General features: G+C 41.1%; 2 protein-coding genes across 2 annotated transcripts in view; both read left to right on the top strand.

Moving 5' to 3' along the window:
• LOC114550677 (zinc finger protein 2 homolog) overlaps positions 1-3,491 on the top strand; it is a 393,410-nt gene extending 389,919 nt beyond the window's left edge. The window contains exon 4 of the mRNA XM_028571438.1: positions 350-3,491. Coding sequence (XP_028427239.1) covers positions 350-2,010 — 1,661 coding nt within the window. The 3' untranslated portion in view covers positions 2,011-3,491. The remainder of the gene's footprint in view (positions 1-349) is intronic.
• A 12,529-nt stretch (positions 3,492-16,020) lies between these two features.
• LOC114550676 (NLR family CARD domain-containing protein 3-like) lies at positions 16,021-24,913 on the top strand. The gene is made up of 9 exons (XM_028571437.1): positions 16,021-16,124; positions 17,146-17,268; positions 18,160-18,238; positions 18,395-18,599; positions 18,735-20,502; positions 20,594-20,767; positions 21,578-21,751; positions 24,151-24,197; positions 24,299-24,913. The coding sequence occupies exons 1-9, from the start codon at positions 16,021-16,023 to the stop codon at positions 24,832-24,834; spliced, it is 3,210 nt and encodes a 1,069-aa protein (XP_028427238.1). The 3' UTR covers positions 24,835-24,913.
• The last annotated feature ends 249 nt before the right edge of the window (positions 24,914-25,162 follow it).

The raw sequence follows: 25,162 nt of genomic DNA, 5'->3' as shown, positions 1-25,162 counted from the left end.
CCTATAGGAAATATTATGTAATCTGGGCTTTCAACTCGTACACTTTATAACAACTCGGCATCATATAAATAAGGCAGTCATTTCCATCCAATGAGCATTACAACCCTCCAAAATGACATACCAAATAAACTTAAGAAAGGCACTGAAAAAAAAGAAGAAAAAAAAAGAAAGTAAACAATAAAACATACAAAGAAAAAATGAATTGAAAGGTAGGCTATATAATCACATTTCCTTCAGGAAGGTGAGGTGTGCCCAGTATTTACAGTAATCATAAACCTGCGTCCGTATCAGATTGAATTTAGCTAATTAGTATTGTTAAGATTCACATTAATGGCGGTTTGTGTTTCAGCTTTACCTACAGATGTCCAGAAAGTGATTGTTGGTGAAGAACATCAGCAGGAGTGGAGCTCCAGTCTGGACCAGGAGGACACAAAGCCCCCCCACATTAAAGAGGAACAGGAGGAGCTCTGGACCAGTCAGGACGAAGAGCAGCTTCAAGGGATGGAGGAGGCTGATATCACCAAGTTCCCATTCACTCCTGTCACTGTGAAGAGTGAGGATGACGAAGAGAAACCTCAGATCTCACAGCTTCATCAAAGACAAACTGAAGAGATGAAAACAGAAGCTGATGGAGAGGACTGTGGAGGACCAGAACCAGCCATGAAATCAGATCCAGGTGCACTTTTCCAACTGTCTAGCAGTGATGCCACCTCACAATGTTACAAACAAGAAACTGAAGTGGCTGATGATGACTGGAATGAGACCAGAGAACATCAGACAGGTTTGAACTCCTGGAATAATCCTGAAGTCCCGGTAAGTCGTGTCACTTGTATTGCTGGTGAAAAACTGTCAAGCAGTCCTGAGTGTTGGGAAGGATTTGCCTGCAAGACTCTTCTGAAGAAACGCACGATTGCCGAAAAGATTCTATTTAGCTGCAGCATTTGTGACCAAAGATTCACCTGGTATAAACAGCTCAGGAACCATCAGTGTGTTGGTCGTCAGAGTCAAACTGAGGAGAACAGAGAGGCAGAGCCTTCAGCCAGCAGCTCAACTGAACAGATTAAAACAGAAGCTGATGGAGAGGACTGTGGAGGACCAGAACCAGACATGAACTCTTCTGATCCAGAGACTGATGACAGTTATGATTGGAAGGATACCAGAGAACCTCCGTCAGGTTTAAACTCTCTGAATAATGATGAAGTCCCTGTCGGTGATTCCAGATGTAGTGCTGGTGAGAATCAAAGTAGCTGCTCTGAGTGTGGGAAAAGATGTGGCACCAATGGAAATCTGAAGAGACGCATCATATCTCATACAGGAGAGAAACCATTTAGCTGCTCAGTCTGTAGTAAATATTTTGCAAGGAGACGACATTTACAGACCCACATGAGAATCCACACAAGAGAGAAATTCTTAAGCTGCTCGGTCTGTGAGAAAACCTTTACAGTGAGCGGAAATTTACTTAAACACATGAGAATCCACACAGGAGAAAGACCATTCAACTGCTCAGTCTGTAAGAAGGCTTTTACAGAGAGTGGAAGTTTACATAAGCACATGGCAATCCACACAGGAAGGAGACCATTTAGCTGCTCAGTCTGTAAGAAAGCCTTTTCAGTGAGTGGAAATTTTCATAGACACATGAGAACCCACACAGGGGAGAAACCATTTAGCTGCTCAGTCTGTAAGAAAGCTTTTACAGTGAGAGGAAGCTTAAAGACACACATGAGAACCCACACAGGCGAGAAACCATTTAGCTGCTCCGTCTGTAAGAAAGCTTTTACGGTGAGCGGCTATTTACAGGCACACATGAGAATCCACACAGGAGAGAAACCGTTCAGCTGCTCCGTCTGTAAGAAAGCTTTTACAGGCAACGGAAGTTTACAGAAACACATGACAGTCCACACAGGAGAGAAACCATTTACCTGCTCCGTCTGTAAGAAAGCTTTTTCAGTGAGTGGAAGTTTACTGAGACACATGAGAACCCAACACGTGAGAAACCATTTAGCCATGTAAGGTGGACCGTTAGTTTAGAAGGAGAGCAGATAACCTCAGTCAGGTTTAAAAACTGAAAATGATTTGAATACTTAAAAAGTGATATGAGATGTAATATAACGTGGGTCTTAAGAAATGCTTAACAAGTCTAAAATCTTATAGTTACAATACGTTAGGCTTTAAAATGTCTTAAATGTTATTCTGACAGGTCTTTAAAATTTGATTGTATTATGAAGTTGAGATCCATGGAACTCCAAAGATAAACTTGTTCATTTTTGCAACTAAAAATGGACTTGAAATGAAACAAACAGCCCATCCATGCAACCCCAGCCCTCTTCAAGATGGCAGCTGTTTCCCGGCAGACTCTCCAGTCTCCACACCAGACTGTGGTGTACCGTTACCTCACCATCCCTATAAGGGCAACAACTACCATTGTTCTTTCCTCGTCTCCATTCCTTTGCTCCTGAAGGAGCGACGACTCTACTGCATTCGTCTGGTGTACTCTACTGAAAGAGAACTGACGCAGAAACTCTTCTCTCGGAAATGACACAAGTGCCTGCTTAGAGTGAACAAGTTAGAATCACAGACTTTGGGGGGGGGAGAGTTGACCAGCTAGCAAGGACTGGCGCTATCCGCTTCAATCCTGCAGGATTGGGATAAAGCGCATCAGAGAGTGCATCATTTGACCTCGAAACCACAATTCTCCCAGCCTGGCTTTCTTACAAAGATGAAACTGCCAGATAACAAAGGATTTCTTTCTGTGGTAGTGCTATGGTAGCAGTAGCATAGCAGCAGCAGTTAAGCAAAGCTCTTAACTGTTTTATAACTTCTGTTAATGTACATATGTATTGATTTGATTTAATGCCAATCAGACCTATATATATTTTTGTAATGTTTGTTTTATTTGACTCAGGTAGAACGGGCCGTGAGGAGACTCAAGTCCCTCTTAATATTTTATTTTAATGTTTAATATGTTTGCACCTTTCACCAAGGCAAATTCCACATAGGTGTACTTCTAGAGCTCAACAGTCCCGTCCCTCCTCCAAGAGACCTGAGAGTTCCGGAAGTAAATTTCCCATTCATTTCTCCCATTGATGTCTGGAAAAATCCGTATATAAAGAGCTTTGGACCATGCCTTAGGCTAACCAGCAACGACGTGACTCATAAGCATACAACATATCATTTCGAGTGAAAAAACAAACAGAAAATCGAAAAAAAAAGTCAAAGGTAAAAGACTGTACATATTTTCATCATCAAGCAAAAAAACTACTCCTCCAATAAACCACCACGCACCACTGAATAAAAGGAAGCTAACGTTAGTTTAGCTAACAGCTAATTCGGCTAACCGCTAGCTGAGACGGCATGAAATAACTTTAAAAGGCCCTCAAAATAAAACCTAAAAATAACCATTAAAACAGCAGTTACGTCAGTTGTAGCCTGCTTTTCCCAGTGTTTAGTTTGAGTTAACGTTATCTTAGACTGAATCAAGCGGTCAGCTAGCGGTTAGCTGACTTAGCTGTTAGCTAAACTAACATTAGCTTCCCGGTGGAGGCTAACGGCAGAAGCGTGGAACAGATCGTGATCCGTGCAGTGTCGTAAAACAGGATTATCATCTTGCGCATGACGGATCGTGCAGGCAGCACAGATAGAGTACCGACATGTCCCCCTCCTCACCAGCATGAGTTCCACCAATCGGAGGCATCACTGTGGGATTGTTCAGAATTGTGGGTAATGGAGTACTTCCCAAGACACTGCGAATAAAAGACATCTCAAAACAAGGTTGGTGCCCCATGAAATTTTGGCATCCATATGCGCATATAGGATCGCTTAGTCATGCCGTAGCTGGTTTTAAGTCTACCATTGACGATTAAGATTTTATGGCTTATACTCCAATTTGTCAATGAAGAAATTGCATTGTATTTTTACTTCTGTACCCCATTTCGTCTTTGTCTCTACAACTAGCACACACAAGCATCCTTTTGCTCCTTTTAGCTTCAATCTTTTAGTTGAGTCAGATATTGCGTATTTGACTTGTGCTTTATTCATTCTGTGAATAAAATGCTTTTGAATATACATGCTGTCTATAACCTTTTATTTTAGTTATATTATTATATCTATCTATCTATCTATCTATCTATCTATCTATCTATCTATATATATAGATAGATAGATAGATAGATAGATAGATAGATAGATAGATAGATAGATAGATAGATAGAGGCGGGACAAGAATGGACCAGAATCAAATTGCAGTAAAGCAGTGCTTTATTTGTCTTTGTACAGCAAAATAAAGAGTGCAGCGGTGTAGCTCCCTTGCGGCGTGGCTAGTGTGCAGGGTTGGGTTAGGTCTTGGGGAAATCTGCTGGGTAGGCGAGGTGCAGTAGGGAGCTCACCGGTGAAGTTGGACAAGGAGGGGACAGGAGACCTTGAGTTCCAGTGGAGATTGAAGAGTCATTCAGCTCCAGTCGTCCTTGGCTTGGTTTATGGGCTTTCTGGGTGCAGGAAACAGAGGAGTGGCAAACACAGACTAACCTACCTTAGTTGGTGTGGCTCCTTTTGTCCTGGCCTAACGAGGGCCAACGAGAGGCAGCTAGAGGTGGTGATTAGTGGTTGCCAGCCGTGTCTTGTTGTAGGCTGGCTTCTTGGCCATGTGCTTGTTTTGCCAAACACAATGGGAGACCTGGCATGGCAACGATTCATGGGCCATTTGGCCCATGAAATATATATATATATATATATATATATATATATATATATATATATGTATGTATGTATGTATATATATATATATATATGTATATATATATATATATATATATATATATATATATATATATATATATATATATATATGTATGTATATATATATGTATATATATGTATATATATATATATATATATATATATATATATATATATATTTATGTATATATATATATATATATATGTATATATGTATGTATGTATGTGTCTAACTTGATAGAAAGTAAGGCTTATTATATCTTATTTATGTACCAATTACTCTGCACTGTTGGAGTGCTTCATGAGTGCAGTGGCCAAGTACGGAGTCCCCTCGAGGATACGGACAGACCATGGTGGCAAGAACAATGACGTTTGCCTGCTGATGAATGTCTTTCGAGGTTCTGGTAGAGGCAGTGCCATAAGAGGAACAAGTACAAACAATCAGCGGATTGAAAGACTGGGGTGACATGTGGCGTGGAGTAATCAATGTTTACCATGACCTCTTCTCTTTTCTTGAGAGAGAGGGTATAGTGGACCCTGATAATGAAATGCATCTTTGGGCACTGCACTGTGTATATTTACCAAATATCAACAGGGACTTGAATGCCTTCACGACCCAGTGGAACCACCATGGTCTAAGGACAGAGAGGCACCAGTCGCCCTTGCAAATCTTTGTTAGGGGTTGCCTAGCACAGCATAGACAGCCAACCACAGCAATCGAGGATCTGTTTGCAACTGAGCCCCCGGAAGAAGCAATGGGTGGTGGCCGTGCTGCTCCACCAAGAGAGGCTGAAGATGCAGGGACTGGCTCAGCCCCCTTTGACACTCTTGGAGGCCACAGTGAAACTCGGGATTGAAATCCTCAGATGTCCTAATTTACCTGGAGTCCCTAAATATGCAGTCAGGGTCATTTTTGCTTGCAACCGACTGTTTGTGCCAGTGAAGTGACTGAACAAGCAAATTGTTATTTAATTATTTACATTTTTTTCTCTTTCTTAAATTTAGTTTGGTGTATTTTTTTGTTTGTTTTCTGTCTTATTTATTTGTATTTGTAATGTGATTTTTGGCCCCCGTTTTGTTGCCTAATCTATTTGCAACCCTAGCAAATTTTCCACTGCCTGTTGCAGTTGCTGTTTTGTTAAATGCTTTTGAATAAATATTTTAAGTCAATTTTTTAATTTTCATTTCTTTTTAGTATATACTTAGGAAATTCAATTGCTAAAACAAAATACTACACATCAAGTCAGCATTGAGATGTGCTTTATTCAGACATATTTCCACCTGTGCTAGCAATTTGACCACTCTGTTAACCTTTGAACTGACTCATATGTGACACAGGAGTCAAGATGGATGAGGCATTTGTAAGTATTTTATTCTGCAATGGGACACAACCATTCAGTCCAGGAAGATAAATAGATGGCTTGCTTCCACCACATCATGAGAGCAACAGTAGTCAAACTGCTTTAGCTCAGTCAACAAGAACAAATAAATGCGTTTTAAATGATATAACTATACTCCACATATTTTACTATACAGCCATATGTATAAATAATAAATAAATAGTAAAATAACACCCAAGGGCATACTGGGGATTTTCTTTCGGCTTCTCAGACAAACGGCAAAGGAGATCAGTGCCTCAGGAATGTTAGAGAAGCAGTAGGCAAACTGGTTTAGCCCAGTCAACAAGAATAAATGAATGCTTTATAAATGCTAGAACTATAATATAGTTCACATATTTGAACATAATGAATGAATGACATGTAGAACTAATTCAAACGTATTGGCTCTGTAAAACCAAAGGGAGGAGTTGATTATCAAAACGCCACCTGGGACCTCATTTATAAAACCTGTTACCCACGAAAAAGTTACGTGAGATTTGATGTCACAACATTCCTCGCAAAAGTCGGGCTTTATAAAGACTGTCCATGCGTAAAAATGTGCCCAGTTTTCCGCACACCTTTTGACCATGCGTGTGATCGTGCGCAATGCTCCCAAGGTTTTGTAGACTGCGAAGACTGCCCAGCGAGGGGCTGCCAGCAACGCGGGAAGAGGCATAGGATCCTCCCAAAGGCACCTGACCAAACGTCTGTATTTTACGAGATGGGAGTGAGAATCTGTTGATGTGAGCACACTCTGAATTTTATTAATAAAGAAAAATTATGTATTTATTATTTATTCTAACTCAAACTCATTGGCCTTGGCTCATTTTCTGTGAAGAACATAAATAACTTATTTTCAATGACTGCACACGGTCAACCCCATACACATACCCTATTAGATATGAGGTGTTTGGGTCTACTGGACTGTAATAATTGTAGGTGCTATGAAACTTAACTGTGTCCTCCTGCTAACTGTGCCTGCTGTGTGTGTGTGTTTCTGTGTGTGTGTGTCTGTGTGTCTGTATGTGGGCGTGTCTGATTGTAGGTGTCTGTGTGTGGGAATGTTGTCTTTCTGCACCTGCTATTCCAACTCAAAGTTACAAAATTGTTATATTTCAAGCACTCTCACCTGTTCTGATTAAGTTCTAAGAATTAAGCATCAATAATGAACAAAAATATTTTCTATTTTTTAACTTTTTTATAATAAAATTTCCTTGTTTTCTCACCAAAAAATGAAAATGATCATATGATACTAAATGTGAACTCACAGGGGTAAATGGCAAATATGAACCCTAAAGGATGTATGTGTCATTGGTAATTGAGCTAAATATGTTAAGTATTAAGGCTGTGTAACAAAAATATGAACACCACACAAGGGTGAAGGCTTCCAAACAGGATTTTGTTTCGATGTTCTACCTCTGTTAGGACCACATCGATCTCACAATCACTGAATCGTGTTTTTTTCCTAATTTTTTCGTTTCATGACTGGTCATCAAGGGCTTGTTTACAAGGCTGCTATATTCATTGATTGATTAACATGGGCCTTATTAGGACAAATAAGGGACGACCTCGGGAGGAGCGTGAGGCTCGTACACGACCGCATAAGGTAACGCACGTCCGTATTTATAACAAGAAGAGCGCGTACCGGTGTGCGGCGCAAGGTGTTATAAATCAGAATTTTGTTTTTGCGTACAAAAATTCTGACTTTTTTGACGCACAAAATCTTTCATAATAGAATATACGCACAGTTTCATAAATGAGGCCCCAGGTGTCTAATAAGCACCTCACATGCTTGGTGGCGTTTGTTAGACGTGTGGTGGCGCCAAGAACGGCGTGAGAATTGTGACGTATTATGACCCTTTTGGCTTTCCATATAGGAATTCTAACATACGCCGTCGCCATCAGAAAATGTTTCTAACATGCAATCCCTATTAAAAACTCCACACAGTTTGGGGGCGATGGGGAGGGTAGCCTGCTCCTTCTCCTGGGTATTCTTTGAATGACGCAATCCAATCGCCATATTATTTAGAGATTTTCAAACATGTAGGTCTGTTGGCCCAACGTCTGTCTGAGAGAATGTTCCAGAAGCAAACAGCCAAATGACTGCTGGTTCTTTAATTCTTCTTTCAGGAGAAGCATCTTTTAAATCTGTCCCCCTGGAGTCTGTCTGCTCTCTCTGGACCAAACACCATGAGAGCACACAGCAGCACTGCTGCAGCTTTGATTCAAACATTTAGTCCTTCACTTCATCTCAGAGGAACAGATTACACTCTCGCAACTACATTACATCCACATTCTTCACATTGATCCATTAGAGGCTAAATTAATCACATCTAAGTCCAGAAAATGATTCAAAAAGGTAGTTTGTAATGTTTCATATCTTTCAGATTTACTGTCTTTATGCACAAAAAAATTAAATAAAACGATTACATTTTTAAAATAATTAAAATAATATATGTATATAAACTTAAAACAAAAAGTAAGGAAATTTGTGTTTGGTAGGTTATTTCTCTGTGATAACAATGCTTTTTGGCAATAAATCTTATACCGTTGGAAAGCCTGTTTAGTTCCCTTTCAAATTGTGCCCCATTTGTAAGGAACATGCATTTGTGGGATGAGAAACAGAGCTGAGTATGTGGGTTGCGCCCATGAAAAATTTGCCAAATCTTCTCTGCCAATGCCAAACAGCTTATTCTGCCATTGACTCGTTTGGTGTTTGGTGGATTGGATGATTGAAGTTTGAAGAAACAAGCCATATTGGCAATTTAACAATTTATTCATTTAACAAACCTGAGCCTCAGTAGCGTGTGGAAGAACCATACACAGCCACAACAGCCTGGCACCTCATCCTCATGCTGGTCACCAGCCTGGTCACACACTGCTGTGGGATGGCATCCCGTTCTTCAACCAGCATTTGTCGCAAGTCAGCCAACGTGGTTGTGCTGGTCACTCTGGCACGAACAGCACGCCCAAGCTGATCCCACAAGTCTTCACTGGGGGGTGAGGTCAGGACTGCTGGCAGGCCATTCTATCCTCTCCACTCCCACATTCTGGAGGTAGTCTCTGATAAATCCCGCTCTGTGGGGACGAGCATTGTCATCTTGGAGGATAGAGTTTGGTCCCAGACTGTGGAGATATGGGATGGCCACTGGTTGCAGAATCAGGCACCTGATTGTCAGCACCTGGGGGTACCAGAAGCTCAAAACAAGAGTCAGTAGCAACAGCAAAGAAAAGCTGTTTGGCATTGTCAGACGATATGGCAAATTTTTCATGGGCGCAACCCACATACTGAGCTCTGCTGCTCATCCCACAAATGCATGTTCCTTACAAATGGTGCACCATTTGAAAGGGAACTTAACAAGCTTTCCAACGGTATAAGATTTATTGCCAAAAAGCATTGTTACCACAGAGATATAATCCACCGAACACAAATGTGCTTACTTTTTGTTTTAAGTTTATAATAAAAACGATTAAAATAAAGGGATATAGTATTACCAAATAAATACATTAAATGTAATGAAATGTAATTTACAAAGTGGGGTGAGTGTGTTGGATAAAAACATAGAAATGAAACTAATAAAAGCTGTAACCATGTTTTAATGTGTGAATATGTTTTGTGGGGCTCTGCTTGTAGTTCCTGCTGATGTCCACCAGAGGGCGCCATGACGTCACTCACCATCACAGAGAAGAAAACAAACTGGGGACTTTGGGTTAGTTTGATTGTTCTTTATTTAGGCCTGAGCACCGACATTGTCGGGGGCGAAGGCCCTATTGCTCTTCTAATGTTTTTTCTTCTTTCTTTCTTTCGACTTATTCTATGCGTTTGAGCGCAGTTTTGAGGTGCTTGGGCTAATTGAAAACTTCCGAAAATTGGTATGTCTGTCAGACTTTATGAAAATTGCAATCTGACATGGGTCTCGGGATTCAAATTTTGAGATTTGCAGAGGAAAGAGGTGTCAATGGGATTTTGAGGTTCTATGTATTTACCCATCAAACTGTCATTTTTCAACTATGCCAAGGTAAAATCGGTTTTGCATTCTATCACCCCTTTAAAGCAACACTATATAACTTTTAGCTGCAGCTGTAGTGACAACGAGACAACCTGTAGGGGCACCGAAACGGCGGGTAGCACGAGCTGTAGTTCCAATGAGACAACCTGTAGGGGCACCGAAGCGGGAAAAGTTACAGTAGTGTTGCTTTAGAGTAGAGGCATGAAATTTGGTAGGAATATGTATCTTATCCAGACATACAAAAAAAGCCTCTTGGAGCCCCCACATGGTCTCCGGCCTGATTATTGTAAATTGGCTCAATAGCGCCCCCTACAAAATTTAAAAGAAGTAGCCCCTGCAGTGTGTTTCACCTAGATGTATGAGATTTGGTATTGCGTATGTAACATGTCCAAACTTACAAAAAACCCTCTTGGAGCCATACCCTAAACCCAACAGCATGTCAGCTACATTAACATTAATGTTACAATTATGGATGATATTGACCATTTGCAGGCTACTTTAACGAACTCCTCCAACAGATTTAACCTGATTGACTTCAAAATTGGTCTGTACAATCTTTTGTACTCGCGTCCAACGCTGTGGGCGTGGCTAGGTGTCAAACTACCATATAACACCGCAAAACAGGTAGTTGTTTGTAATTGTCTTATCCACTCCAAAATTGTTACGCTCAGTTAGAGACCCTGCCTGAGGCAATCTATAAGTCAATCATGAGTTATAGTCATAGCGCAACCTACTGGCAATAAGAAGTATGCCCTGACGAAAATCCTTCAATTTAGCTGAAATTTACATGATGTAGTTTAAACATGATATACAGCAATATGACATATAAATAGTGTTTCTCTAACGGCATATAGTGAAGAAAGTAAGTGGTGTACAATTTTAAATATGTAATTTCTAACGCTATGCACTATATGGAGGGATTCATTTAAAATCTTGCGTGCAGTGTCCGACAGTCACGGAAATACACGGCTGCGTCGACTGGGTGCTGCCGGCACCCCCAACGTGCACAGAGTGCGAGGGCCCATTCATTGCTGCTTGCAGCTTTCATTTTGGTATTTCTCTCTAAAATAACAAATTACATTACCAATAATCAGTAACATTATAAATCATCAAATTGTTGTTTGTTAACAGTTGAAAAAAGTTTAATTTCCTGGTTATCACTGCTGGTTGTTATAAAGTGTTACTGCTCCTCTGATCTCTGTTGTCAGTGTTTCTGGTTCTACAGCATTCTTTCTTTCTTTCTGTCTCCTCTTCTGTACTCCTCTTCCTTCTCCTCCTCTTCCTCCTCCTGATGAAGCTGAAACAGGTTTGTTGTTTTGCTGTCAGAGACAAAAGTTTCAGTCGACACACACAAGATAGTTCGGTGTCCCAGAGGTCTTCCAGGTCGAGCTGCAGCATGAAAAACGTAAGTGTTTCACTTTTTCATTTTCATATTGTGTTGAGTTCAGGGAGCAGAGAGTCTGTCTGTTTTCTCTCCACGTTAGTTATCTGCTCAGGCAGCTGCTGTAACTTCACACTATGCTATAAGTACTTTTACTGCAGTAAAATGTCTGAATACTTGCTTTAATCTCAGAAGGAAAGCTTGTACTTGCTATTGTCCTCCATTTATCTGACAGCGTGTTACTCTGCAGATTCACAGTTTACACACAAAGTATTAATCAGCAGTAAAACATGATGTAATGTTCCAGATGAAGCCATAAAGGAGTTCAGATCCGCTCAGGAAGGGGGAGGGGGGGGGCATGTCCATTTTCAAAGGAGTCTGTTGACCTCTGACCTCCAGGTATCTCAATGAAAATGCTTCTCTGGGCCGAGCATTCTCTTCATAGACACGCCCACTCTATGATATTGCCATCCAGTTATTATCAGGCAGGTGATATCCTCCAGGCCTGTCTGCTCTTGTTGGCTGAAAACTTGTTCTGCATCTTTTCAGTGTAGCACCTCTTCGCTCCTCTGATCTCTGATCTCTGTAGTCAGAGTGTTTGTGGTTGTCCAGGATTCTTTCTGTCCTCTTCCTCCTCCTGACGAAGCTGCCTGAGTTCAGCAATAAAGCCGGTTAGCTCTGACTCTCCTGTTAAATGATGAAACGCAGTGATGCAGCTTTGGCTCCCAGCCAGGGCCGGTTCTAGCCCTTTGGTTGCCCTAGGCACGATTGAGTTTTGCGCCCCCCCACCCCAGTCTCGCATTGCCAGAGCTCCACAGCGCTGTGTCAGCGATAGAGTAGCAATGTATGTTCATTTTAGTATCTAGCTTCCATGTAAGTCAGATGGCACCAACATTTGGTATAATCATAACTGGTCTGGCAATCCAAAGGCCAGTGTTTTTTTTCCAGATTTGTGTGCATGGTGACTTATGATGGGGGGGTCTGGCGGTCCACCCCTTGAAAATTTTGAGCATTAAATACTTAATTTCCTGCATTCTAGTGAATATTTATACACTTTTTTCTTTTTTTTTTCTTTTTTACCTTTTTCTGAATCAATTATGCTGGAAATATCTTTATCTAAAGGGAAACATAGATTACACACATACATTACATAAAACAATAGGCTATTACAAGAATAAAGTCACTATATTTTAGAAAATAATCCACCTGCACCATAGTCTGCTGTGCATTACGTGATTGCTCTGCTGAGACGGTAGATCTCAGACCTCCTGACAGACACAGAGCCCCGTTTGGGACGCTGGTCTCTGAATGAGACAGTTTAGGGAAGTGGCTGTAGGCTACGCTGCTCTACATCGGAGGTGGAAACACACAACTACAAAGAAATAGGGACACATTTGCCGCAGCATGCCCACAACATGCCCATTATAAACACGGAAGCTGCACAGACCAGGGAAGGCGCGCTGCAGCAGCTCCGTGTCTATGCCGCTGCTCGTCTCTATTTTTACAGCGAGCGTGGACACCAAGCGATGCACAGGTCTGCTTCAGAGCTCCGTGTGTTTGAGTCTGACCCAGAGACTGTAAACGTCGCGTAATAAAAGGTTGACAAGTAAACGTGTGGCTGAGGGGGCGCCCTAGGATGATCATGTTTAATAAACATGTTTTATTTTGCTTTTCTTTCTAATTCTATTATTAATGAGAAGTAGACCTAAGGACGACACGGCGCCCCCAACACTTTTGACGCCCTAGGCAATCGCCTAGGTCGCCTATAGCAATCGCCGGCCCTGCTCCCAGCCCTCTATGTGCTGTCAGTAATGTGGAGTTCTCTGCTGAGGTTTTCTCTTTTAAAGTCCAGAGAACAGCGAGCAGAGGGTCTGTCTGTTTTCTCTCCACGTTAGTTATCCGCTCAGCCAGCTGCTGTAACTTCACACTGTGCTATTAGTACCTTTACCGCAGTAACATGTCTCAATACTTGCTTTAATCCCAAAAATAATCTTCTATTGATAGATCTCTGCACCTGCATGGTGGAGGCTAGAAAGAGGGGGGAGTTTGGGTTCTTCAAGTTCCACAGCAAAACTCAAAGGTGAAATGTCACATTTTTGTTTTTCATTTGGAGGCCACAGTTCTGAGACAAAAGGGTTTTAAAGGGGATAACCACATCCACGTTCATACAGTAGGCCATTTTTTTCATGCTACTAGATTACATTGTTTTAGTTTTTTCCAATTTTCAAATGGACAATAAATCTGTATCACGGAGTGGAACTGAATTATTCAAACTGCGCGTCATACAAGTGTTGATTGTTCCCTGACGCTCAGCAGCTTACGAAGGTTTCAAAGAAGTGGCTCCACTTGCTATTGTCCTCCATTTATCTGACAGCGTGTTACTCTGCATATTCACAGTTTACACACAAAGTATGTATGTTTACAGCAGGAAACCATGATGTAATGAGAATCAGCTCTCTCACTGCTACTTCTAAATCAGTACATGTAGTAACAGAGCAGGACGTTGGACAGAGTATTTTCACTGTGTAGTATTAATAGTTTGGAGTACTTCTTCCACTGAGTCTGTTTAACGGTAAAGTTTGTTCATCACATTTAAAACAAGTTGGAACTCGACGCGGGGAAAGTTCCTTGTGTTGCATTCACGGGACAAAGGAAGAAAAAACACACACTGACAACAACAACCACAGTTACACAGAGAGAAGAAACAACGCTCTTATTGTGCTCTTAAATCTGCTTCCTGACAGGTGGAACTGTGACTCATCAGGAAACAACTCACCTGAGTTCTTCTCTGAAACTGTAAGTTGCTGTTTGATACTTTAACAAGTTTGTCTTTTGTCTCTTCAGGGTCTGTTTCTGGCTCTGTAAAATTAAATATAATGTTTCTACTTCACTTATTATTTCCTGAGAAAGTTTGGATGACTCCTGTGTTGAAGATATATCTACCTGTGTAGCATGAACTACTAAAGAGGAGGTTTTAAATACTAAGGTGTTTATACGTCTGTCTGTCGAAACCCTGAGGCTGCAGTCAGAAAACTTTACAGCTGTGTAGTTGAGATCTAAATAAAGGCTGAGTTTGAAGATAGGTGTGGTCTAGGGCTGTTGGAACGAATGCCGAAATTTGAATATAATTCGAATAGTAAAAAAATCAATACTATTCGAATGCTGAAATTACTATTCGAATGTGACTGTTTTTACAAATATGTTGGCTAACGTTAGCTAATCTCCATCTTCTCGCCTTGGCCTACCCGCATGTGTCACTCATGTCACATCTTAAGAACAATAACTTAGCGGGAGTGTGAAACACAAGGCATTGTGAGGTCTAAGCTAACGTTATGTACCGAGTAGTGTTAGTAAAACATTACAGAGCTAACGTTAAGTACTGAGTAACGTTAGTACACGGGGGTGTGACAGGCTGAGGCTGGAAATCATAAGAAGGACGGGAAATAATTTTAACATGACTTTAAAATCGACATCCATGTACATTAGTTAGCTTGTTCTTGTTTTCTAACTGCGTCACGAGGTATAGTAATGTTAGCTTAGCTGGGAGCTTCATGGAGACAGCTAAAGGTAATGCTAGCTGCCCTCACAGCTGTCAGAGTTAAATTCAACTTCATATATTACCTTCTAAAAACTGTATTCTCAGTAATGTGAAATCACTAAAAAAGTAGTGACAGTACCGTTTGGCTTGGTTATTAATGCAGCTAGCATCGTTTGATACTTACCTAGTTTGGGTTAGACAAATTATTTCGGCTGTGCTTTCTAACATGATGTCATTGTGCTAACCACAATGTCATTGAGCAACCCTAACCCCCTCTAGTGGACGGAACGTGTAACATCAACCACATGCTTGTAATGGCATTGACAATGCATTAGCCTGAGTGGTGTAGTACATATTATTTTACAGGCTGCAATTGTGCATTAAATGTTTGAATATTATTTGAATATCAAAAAAAATATCAAATGGAATTCAAATGGTATTATAGAGGAAGATTGACAGCTCTAGTGTGGTCCAAACCTTTCTCCTGATGTCAGAAAACAAACCACTGTCTCCACCAGCATAAAGTCAGACACAACAGGACTCTACTGTTTCCACTGAACCTTCCAGAATAAAGTGTAGTGACCTAAATGCCTCTGTTACTGTTGTAGTGATGTGTGGAGGTGGAGGAGTAGTGTCTCCATGTCCATTATTTTACAGTCTGCGCAGGACGGAAAGGTGACATTAGTCCTGGAGTCTTTCCGATGTTCCTTTTCTCCCAGAAAGATAATGAATGACAGAGCAGGATGAGCAGAGAGCAGAAATCATTCAGTGAAGAGCTTCAGACTTCATTGTCTGCTTGATAGCTTATATTTTCTCCTGCAGCTTCTGTTTCTGGAGATTAAAAAGTGGTCTTCCTCTCTTTCTAACAGGACCCATCAGAGACAAGACGCTGCTGAATCTGAACCTGAACCCAGCTGTGTGTCCATGAAGAGTGCCAGGTCCATGAAGACACCACTACTTTAAAAAAGAAGGTGACCCGTAATGGAGATTAGAATGGAGAAAAGTGTGAGGGAGCGAATTGAAATGGTGGAGATGAGAATTGAAATGGACGAGAGGAGAATTGAAATGGAGAGGAGAAGATGGAGGTGAGTTGTTGTGAAACCTCCAGCAAACTAGAAGTACTGTTGTCTCATTGGTTGTGTGGTCTTCTTGTAGAGGGTCTCTGTGTTTCCAGCCCACTCTAGCCTGTCGTCCAGGTGAACTCTGGGATATCTATGGCCCTGTTTTCACCTGGTATTAAAATCTGATCTGAGGGATCTCTCAGACCACCCCAGTTTTTTTGTTCCCCGCTACTACCTGGAAAAGGTGGTCACCGGTATACAATAACCTTATTATTAGTTTCATAAAATGTCCCCAAATTCACCAGTATCTAGGATATTACTACACTACACTGTACTGTGACTACAGTTTTATTTTTAATAATTAGGCTTATATACATATTTATCTTAATTATATATTTTCACAGTTATGTTATGCATGTTATTATTGTTAATAATTATCTATTGTTGTTGAATTATTATATTTTGTATAAGTATCAGTTCTTATCAGTAGCATTCAATGCTGCTTCCTCTTTAGACTATCTGCTGATGGAAGGTAAGAATTCTTAGTTATTTCTGTTTATTGAGAGTGGGATCAGCAGTATCACCATCGCTTTAATCTCAGGGGAAACAATCTTATTTAATGTTGTATTGACATGCAGCAAAGGGCCACAGGTCAGAGTCGAACCCGCTGCATCGAGGCGTAAACCTCTATACATTTGGGTGTCCGCTCTACCAACTGAGCTATCCTGGCGCCCATAAATAAAGTGTTTTTCATGGAAAGGAATTATTGTAGTTGATGACTGAAATGAGAATATATTTGCAAAATAATTTCCTATGTCATTCCAAATATATTTCTGTTTGGACAACAATTTAAAATATTATGTTTAGATTTTTTAAATTCTGATTTCAAAAGATATTTTTATTTAGTTGTGGACAGAAATTAAAGCAGTATTGGCATTTAATTGTTAATAATTAGGCCTACAGACATACTCATATTAATATTATATTTTATGCAGGAAGTCTTTAACTGAACATGTGACCCTAAATAAATGTGTTTTTCTATCAGGACCCAGCTGAGACCTAAGTCACCTGAACCTGAACCTGAACCCAGCTGTGTGTCCTTTAAGAGCGACTGGTCACATCAAGGCCTCATTAACTTTAAAGGAGAGCAACCCTCTGCTGAAAAGAGGTAAGCTGTTAATATTATAACATTACTGATTCATGTTTTAAATTGTATGTATCCAGAGACGTTTTTGGAGTTTAGTTTCAGCATCTTTCTTTTTCACATCCATTTATATTCTCGCACCTGAAAGTTGTCCAGTCTTCAACTCTTGACTTTACATAAATATTGTATCTGGTTTGGTCAAATATATTCTCTGGGGTTTTAGCTTTTTAACCCAATTGTTTGTATAGTTTATTGAACTTCTTTGTGTTAATCTTGTTTTAGTTGCTGCTTGTATCTCCAGCTGTTTTTGTGTCTAAATACTCAAAAGTGAATTTCCATCCCTGTTGGTCTTACTCCAGATTTTTTTTCCCAAGTCTCCTGACCCAAATTGGTCAAAACGCAAAATTCTTCCCAAATGTTGGATGTGGGTTTGCCAGTTGGATGTCAGATCAGAAATCAATAAGGGGACGCAAAAACAAGGGAACCACCATCCAACAGTATCCTCAGTTCAGGTCAGCAGTTCTCCCCGACTACAAACTCAGCTTCCCCTCCTGAGTCGGCTGATGGTTTACCAAAATCGTTTTGAGGCCAAGAGAAGGTTTTTCACCATTGACACCCAAAACTTCTTCTACCTACAAATGTTTGCTTCAAAGACCACAGAAGCTGCAGACTTCCTGGCCTCATGATACCAGTCTGCTGCTTCGCTGCTGCGTCCTTTAGGCCAACCATGTTGTAGCCCTTGTTAAGTTCTTAGTTCTTTCTGATGATTCACAGTGGGGTCAGCAGTACCACGAACACTTTAATGTTAGGGGAACCATCTGATTTAATGTTGTAATCAACACTTTAAGTCAAAGGACCTTTACCTTGTGTTTGTCTCTGTGTGGACAGACATGATGTAAACTAATTTCTCCACAGAGTGGACCAGGAGAGCTCAGAGGTTCCCAGTGGTCAGTCTGCCCAGCAGCATCAAACACACCTGGAATCCATATTTATGGTCTGTACATGTACAACTAGTACTTTTATTCTGTTCAGAATCATCTCCATGCTGCACTTTTCAGACCAGTGAATTGTCAGGCTGTCCAACAAGTATCTGATGTTTGCTTCCATGATTTCAGTTTGATTGTGACATTCATATAATCTTCTGTTCCAGCTGCTGGAGGAGAACATCGTCACTTTTGTGAAGAATGAGCTGAAGAAGATCCAGAAGGTTCTGAGTCCCGATTACCCACAATGCTCAGAGAGTCAGAGGAAGGGTGAGGATGAAGAGCAGAGGAGCAGAAAGGCATTTCTAAAGATCACACTGCACTTCCTGAAAAGAATTAAGCAGGATGAGCTAGCCGACCGTCTGCAGAGCAGTAAGAGGATTTCTCTAAAGATTTAACTTGTTGGACTAATGGAACGTTTACTAATATCTCCAGAGATGGACCAAAATACGTTCCTGTTTTCTTTATGAATAACTTACTGGTGTTCTTTGTTGTGTGCTCATTCAGGAAGTCATTCTGGAGTTTGTAAGTGTAAACTCAAATCTCACCTAAACAAGAAGTTCCAGTGTGTGTTTGAGGGGATTGCTAAAGCAGGAATCCGAACCCTTCTGAATCAGATGTTCACAGATATCTACATCACAGAGGGAGGGACTGCAGGGGTCAATGATGAACATGAGGTCAGACAGATTGAAACAGCATCCAGGAAACCAGACAGACCAGAAACAACAATCAGACAAGAAGACATCTTTAAAGCCCCACCTGGAAGAGATGCACCAATCAGAACAGTGATGACAAAGGGAGTGGCGGGCATCGGGAAAACAGTCTTAACACAGAAGTTCACTCTGGACTGGGCTGAAGGCAAAGCCAACCAGGACATCCAGTTCATATTTCCATTCACCTTCAGAGAGCTGAATGTGCTGAAAGAGGAAAAGTACAGCTTGGTGGAACTTGTTGATTACTTCTTTAGTGAAACCAAAGAAGCAGGAATCTGTAGGTTTGAAGAGTTCCCAGTTGTGTTCATCTTTGATGGTCTGGATGAGTGTCGACTTCCTCTGGACTTCCTCAACACTAAAATCCTGACTGATGTTACAAAGTCCACCTCAATGGATGTGCTGCTGACAAACCTCATCAGGGGGAATCTGCTTCCCTCTGCTCGCCTCTGGATAACCACACGACCTGCAGCAGCCAATCAGATCCCTCCTGAGTGTGTTGACATGGTGACAGAGGTCAGAGGGTTCACTGACCCACAGAAGGAGGAGTACTTCAGGAAGAGATTCGGAGATGAGGAGCAGGCCAACAGAATCATCTCCCACATCAAGATATCACGAAGCCTCCACATCATGTGTCACATCCCAGTCTTCTGCTGGATCACTGCTACAGTTCTGGAGGACATGTTGAAGACCAGAGAGGGAGGAGAGCTGCCCAAGACCCTGACTGAGATGTATGTCCACTTCCTGGTGGTTCAGTCCAAAGTGAAGAACATCAAGTATGATGGAGGAGATGAGACGGATCTACACTGGAGTCCAGAGAGCAGGAAGATGATCGAGTCCCTGGGAAAACTGGCTTTTGAGCAGCTGCAGAAAGGCAACCTGATCTTCTATGAATCAGACCTGACAGAGTGTGGCATCGATATCACAGCAGCCTCAGTGTACTCAGGAGTGTTTACGCAGATCTTTACAGAGGAGAGAGGACTGTACCAGGACAAGGTGTTCTGCTTTGTCCATCTGAGTGTTCAGGAGTTTCTTGCCGCTCTTCATGTACATCTGACATTCATTAACTCTGGATTCAACCTGCTGTCAGAAGAACAAATAACATCAATATGTTTCTACCAGAGTGCTGTGGACAAGGCCTTACAGAGTCCAAATGGACACCTGGACTTGTTCCTTCGCTTCCTCTTGGGTCTTTTTCTGCAGACCAATCAGAATCTCCTACGAGGTCTGCTGACACAAACAGGAAGTAGCTCAGAGACCAATCAGGAAGCAGTGGAGTACATCAAGAAGAAGATCAGTGAGAATCTGTCTGCAGAGAAAAGCATCAATCTGTTCCACTGTCTGAATGAACTGAATGATCGTTCTCTAGTGGAGGAAATCCAACAGTACGTAAGTTCAGGAAGTTTCTCCACAGATGATCTGTCTCCTGCTCACTGGTCAGCTCTGGTCTTTATGTTAATGTCATCAGAAGAAGATCTGGATGTGTTTGACCTGAAGAAATACTCTGCTTCAGAGGAGGCTCTTCTGAAGCTGCTGCCAGTGGTCAAAGCTTCCAACAAAGTTCTGTAAGTGGGATTTATTCATCATTAAATACTCTGATATCTTTCAACAGGAGTTAATAATAAATAACTTGTTTCCTTCCTGTTGTCTCCGCAGTCTGAGTGGCTGTAATCTGTCAGATAGAAGCTGTGAAGCTCTGTCCTCTGTTCTCAGCTCCCAGTCCTCTAGTCTGAGAGAGCTAGACCTGAGTAACAACAACCTACAGGATTCAGGAGGCAAGCTGATCTCTGTTGGACTGAAGAGTCCACACTGCACACTGGAGACTCTCAGGTCAGATCAAGAACAATAATCTTTGAAAACACAGTATTGAAAAATACTTTGGAAACATAAAAAAAAAGTGAATGTTTCTAAAGTATTTAATTCTTATTTAGAATCTCTTCATAAAGAATGAAATATGAACTGTGGCTGAGATCCAAAAGTAATTCATGTTTTAATATCATATGACTTTAATTACTGGACGTTTGTTTATTCCTGATTATATAAGTAGATCCGACCAGACTATCTGATTGGTCAACTAGACATTTAGAACATTCTCAAGTCAGCACAGACAGAGCCATTTGAGCACACCTGGTGCATCACATAACATATTACTCTGCGTTTTCCATGGCAACATTGTAACTTCCAGTGCTGAATCAAAAAAACAGTAATGTTAGACTACAACATTGATACAATGGATCGTTTTGTTGTTAATTTTGATTTATATGGCAGACTTAGTTTTGATAAATGGTTGGAAGAGGATGAGAAGTGAATCATTGGATGAAACAACATTTTTGCAACACCTTGGAGTTAACTGTTACTGGAGTTGTATGGATCACATCAGCTGTTGGATACAATCAGCTGTTGGATCACATCAGCTGTGCCACTGACACGACAATAATGAAGTTCGCGGATGTATAGTAGCTAAATCCATCTATTTATAATATGTTGTAAAGCACGAAGTATTAACTATGGTTGAGATTCATTCATTACCGTCCCTCCAAAAAAGCTCTGAAAGTGTGATATATGCATCATTAAATACTCTGATATCTTTCAAAAGGAGTTAAATATAAATAACTTGTTTGCTTCCTGTTGTCTCTCCAGACTGAGTGGCTGTAATCTGTCAGAGAGAAGCTGTGAAGTTCTTTCCTCAGTTCTCAGCTCCCAGTCCTGTAGTCTGAGAGAGCTGGACCTGAGTAACAATAACCTGCAGGATTCAGGAGGGAAGCTGATCTCTGTTGGACTGAAGAGTCCATGCTGTACACTGGAGACTCTAAGGTCAGGAGTCATTAACCCATTCAACTGATGACCATTTAAACTCTTATTAATTTTTAGTTGATAAACAGCTGACATGTAGGTTTGTGTCTGTCGATACAATAAAGCAGTAGTTACGAGACTCAGCCTTACTTTCCTGTTGTTGAATAATTAAATACCACAGATGATTTTAAAGGTGCATTCTAAATCTGGACAAAAATGTACCTGAACAACAAACAAACATAAAACAAGCAAATGGCTCCATATGTTGACAGACAACCCGGTCTCACGCCAGTCCGTGAAATGGTCACGTTATTTAGATTTATTGATTCATGTACAGGTCACGATTTTCTCGTTTATTTTGTGTACAGATCACGATTTTCGAACGTGACCATTTCGCAAACTGCCATGACACTGGGCTGCTCTGGGGGACTCAACAACGGGGAAATTAAATGCCACAAGCGGATTTTTGCCTTATCAATACTACTCGCTTCCGTAATTGTTCTGTCATCACGAAAAATGCTTCCCATTGAAATACATTACTTTAAAATGTGTTCTCATTACACGAAAATAACGACATTAATGTGTTCAGTACACAAATCAACAGATTCAATAACGTGACAATTTCACAGACTGCCATAAGACTGGGCTGTGACAGAGGGTTCCTGAGTGTTGTTCTGTGTGTTTGCAGTCTGGCAGGCTGTCTGATCTCAGAGGAAAGCTGTTCTTCTCTGGTCTCAGCTCTGAGCTCCAACCCCTCCCATATGAGAGAGCTGGACCTGAGCTACAATCATCCAGGAGACTCAGGAGTGAAGCTACTGTCAGCAGTACTGAAGGATCCTCTCTGGAGACTGGACACTCTCAGGTACAAAAAGGAGATATTTGATCACTAAGTTTTAAAGGAGAACATCTCCAGGAACTAAAACAATAACTCCCTTTTGTTAATATTTGTTGGTGGTTTGAAGAAATATTCTTTTTTTCTCACTTTCCTGGGATCAAATCAGTTTCAACTCGACGGAGAAATGTCCAGGAAAGGTTTAGCCTAGCTTAGCACAAAGCAATGTGCTTTTCTACACTGTAACTAGAGTGTGTGGATGAAACATTAATCTACTCTTTCAGCAGACTAGTTAGCTAGCTGTTTAAAATGTCAGTTGCCGGTGCTGCATGGCTCATGTGATGATCAGAGATGTACACTGACATCTGGACCAATTATTGTAAAGTTCCTCTTGTGCTGGGAGAGTACCCACTCTAACTTCAAAAGTCCCTCAAAACGCTCTTTCCTAGTCGCTGCGGTGCAAACACAATATGTGTGTGTGAGAGTGATGTAATGTTTATGTTTCTCTACAGAGAAAGGTCCACTGTTGCACCAAATGCTTGTTCTTGGGGGAATTGTTGGGTCTTTGTAAATTATAGTGTGCCAGTGGCACCGGCAGCCATAATCCTGTTCGCACTGTGCATACATTTTTTTTTCTATTAGACACTCATCTAATGACTACAATGTGTAAATGGGCACATAGTCTGTTCTGCTCTCTGCTCTCTCTGTTCAGTTATATTTCCCTCATTATTTATACATTATTTCACCCACAAGCCATCCACTATTAATCAGAAGATTCATTGTTATGACTCGATCTGTAGATCAGAGGTGGGCAGTCAGGGCCAGCAACGCCTCTCTGCTGGCCAAGCGAATGTCAGAATCAGAAAAATATTTTTTATATTATTTTTAAAGGCCATTTATTTCATGGATCCAGGATACTATGCATCCTGATAAAGTTCCAATCTCTAGGTATGGTGAAGGCTATGTGATAATGCGGGGCTATTTTAATTCCAAAGGCCAAGGGAACTTTATCAGGATGCATAGTATCCTGGATGCATAGTATCCTGGATCCATGAAATAACTGGCAGAAAAATTGACTTTTCCTCATTTTACTGTAATGATTTTATAGCTATTACTGCTTGCTTTAGGTTTTTTTCAAAAAGATTTTAAAAGATTTTTTAAGATTAGAGCAGTGTCAGTGGCCGTTGTGCCTTTGTGTGTGCATGTTGTCCTATAAAACAACAACCTGAGGTTTCAATAATAGTCTCATGACCTAGTCTTAAAGTACACTAGGAACACACTCTCATACACATCAAATAGCCTATTATAAGAACAGATGATTTCTGGAGCAGTAAGCAGCTTTAAAGGGCGGACGGTTGTTGAGTGTACTATGAAATAAAATCCTGACTTAGACCTCCTCTATCTGGAAAGTGTCCTGAGATACCTTCTGTTATGATTGGATACATCAAAGGAAATTAAATTGAATTAAATAGTTTAATTGATTGACAGCCCAAAAGTGAATATAAAATGAGTAAATTCCAACCCTACATTTGATTAGAACGAAGCTGTCTTTGTGAGAGAGAGTGATGTAATCCCCCCCTCCTTTCAGGGTGGAACCTACTGGAGTCAGATGGTTGACACCAGGTTTGAGGAAGTGTAAGTGTGTTTTTAATTTCATTCATCAAACTGTGACATTACTCATTCAACACTCTGTGGTCATCATCTGCAGCTGTGTTGTGTCTCATTCTCTCTTTCAGATTCCTGTGAACTCACACTAGACACAAACACAGTGAACAGAAAACTCAAACTGTCTGACAACAACAGGAAGGTGACATGTGTGCAGGAGGAGGATCAGCCATATCCTGATCATCCAGAGAGGTTTGACTGTCCTCAGCTGCTGTGTAGAGATGGCCTGACTGGTCGCTGCTACTGGGAGGTTGAGAGGAGAGGAGATGTTTTTATATCAGTGAGTTACAGAGGAATCAAGAGGAGAGGAAACAGTGATGACTGTGTGTTTGGATGGAATGATCAGTCCTGGCGTCTGATCTGCTCAGATGGTCGTTACGCTGTCTGGCACAATAAGAGAGAAACATCCATCTCCTCCTCCTCTGTCTCTGGTAGAGTAGCAGTGTATGTTGACTGTCCTGCTGGCTCTCTGTCCTTCTACACAGTGTCCTCTGACTCACTGATCCACCTCTACACCTTCAACACCACATTTACTCAACCTCTTTATCCTGGGTTTGGTTTCTGGTTCAGGTCTCCTGGTTCCTCAGTGTCTCTGTGTTCCGTGTAAGATGGAGAGTCTCCTCTTGTTTCTCACTGCTGATCCAACATGCCATCATGACTTTGCGTAAATATACACGCCACTTTCATAAAGCAAAATGGCGTTGTTATTGTACGCATTTTCAGCTATCCACGTGTATGCCTACGCTGTATACAGCTGATGTAAACATACCCACCACGTGGCCTCGCCACGTTGCGTGTTATCGCGAGAACGTGACATACTATCATGAGAACAACGTCACACGCCTGTAAAAAAAAGGGTTGGGTTTAGGAAAAGAACACAGGGAAAGGCTTTAGTAACAAAACAGTGACAAAAACACGGAAAATAACGACAAAAA

This window comes from Perca flavescens, chromosome 24 (genome assembly GCF_004354835.1).
Source record: "Perca flavescens isolate YP-PL-M2 chromosome 24, PFLA_1.0, whole genome shotgun sequence".
In the NCBI taxonomy this organism is placed as follows: domain Eukaryota; kingdom Metazoa; phylum Chordata; class Actinopteri; order Perciformes; family Percidae; genus Perca; species Perca flavescens.
This window is presented reverse-complemented; position numbering and strand designations above follow the sequence as displayed.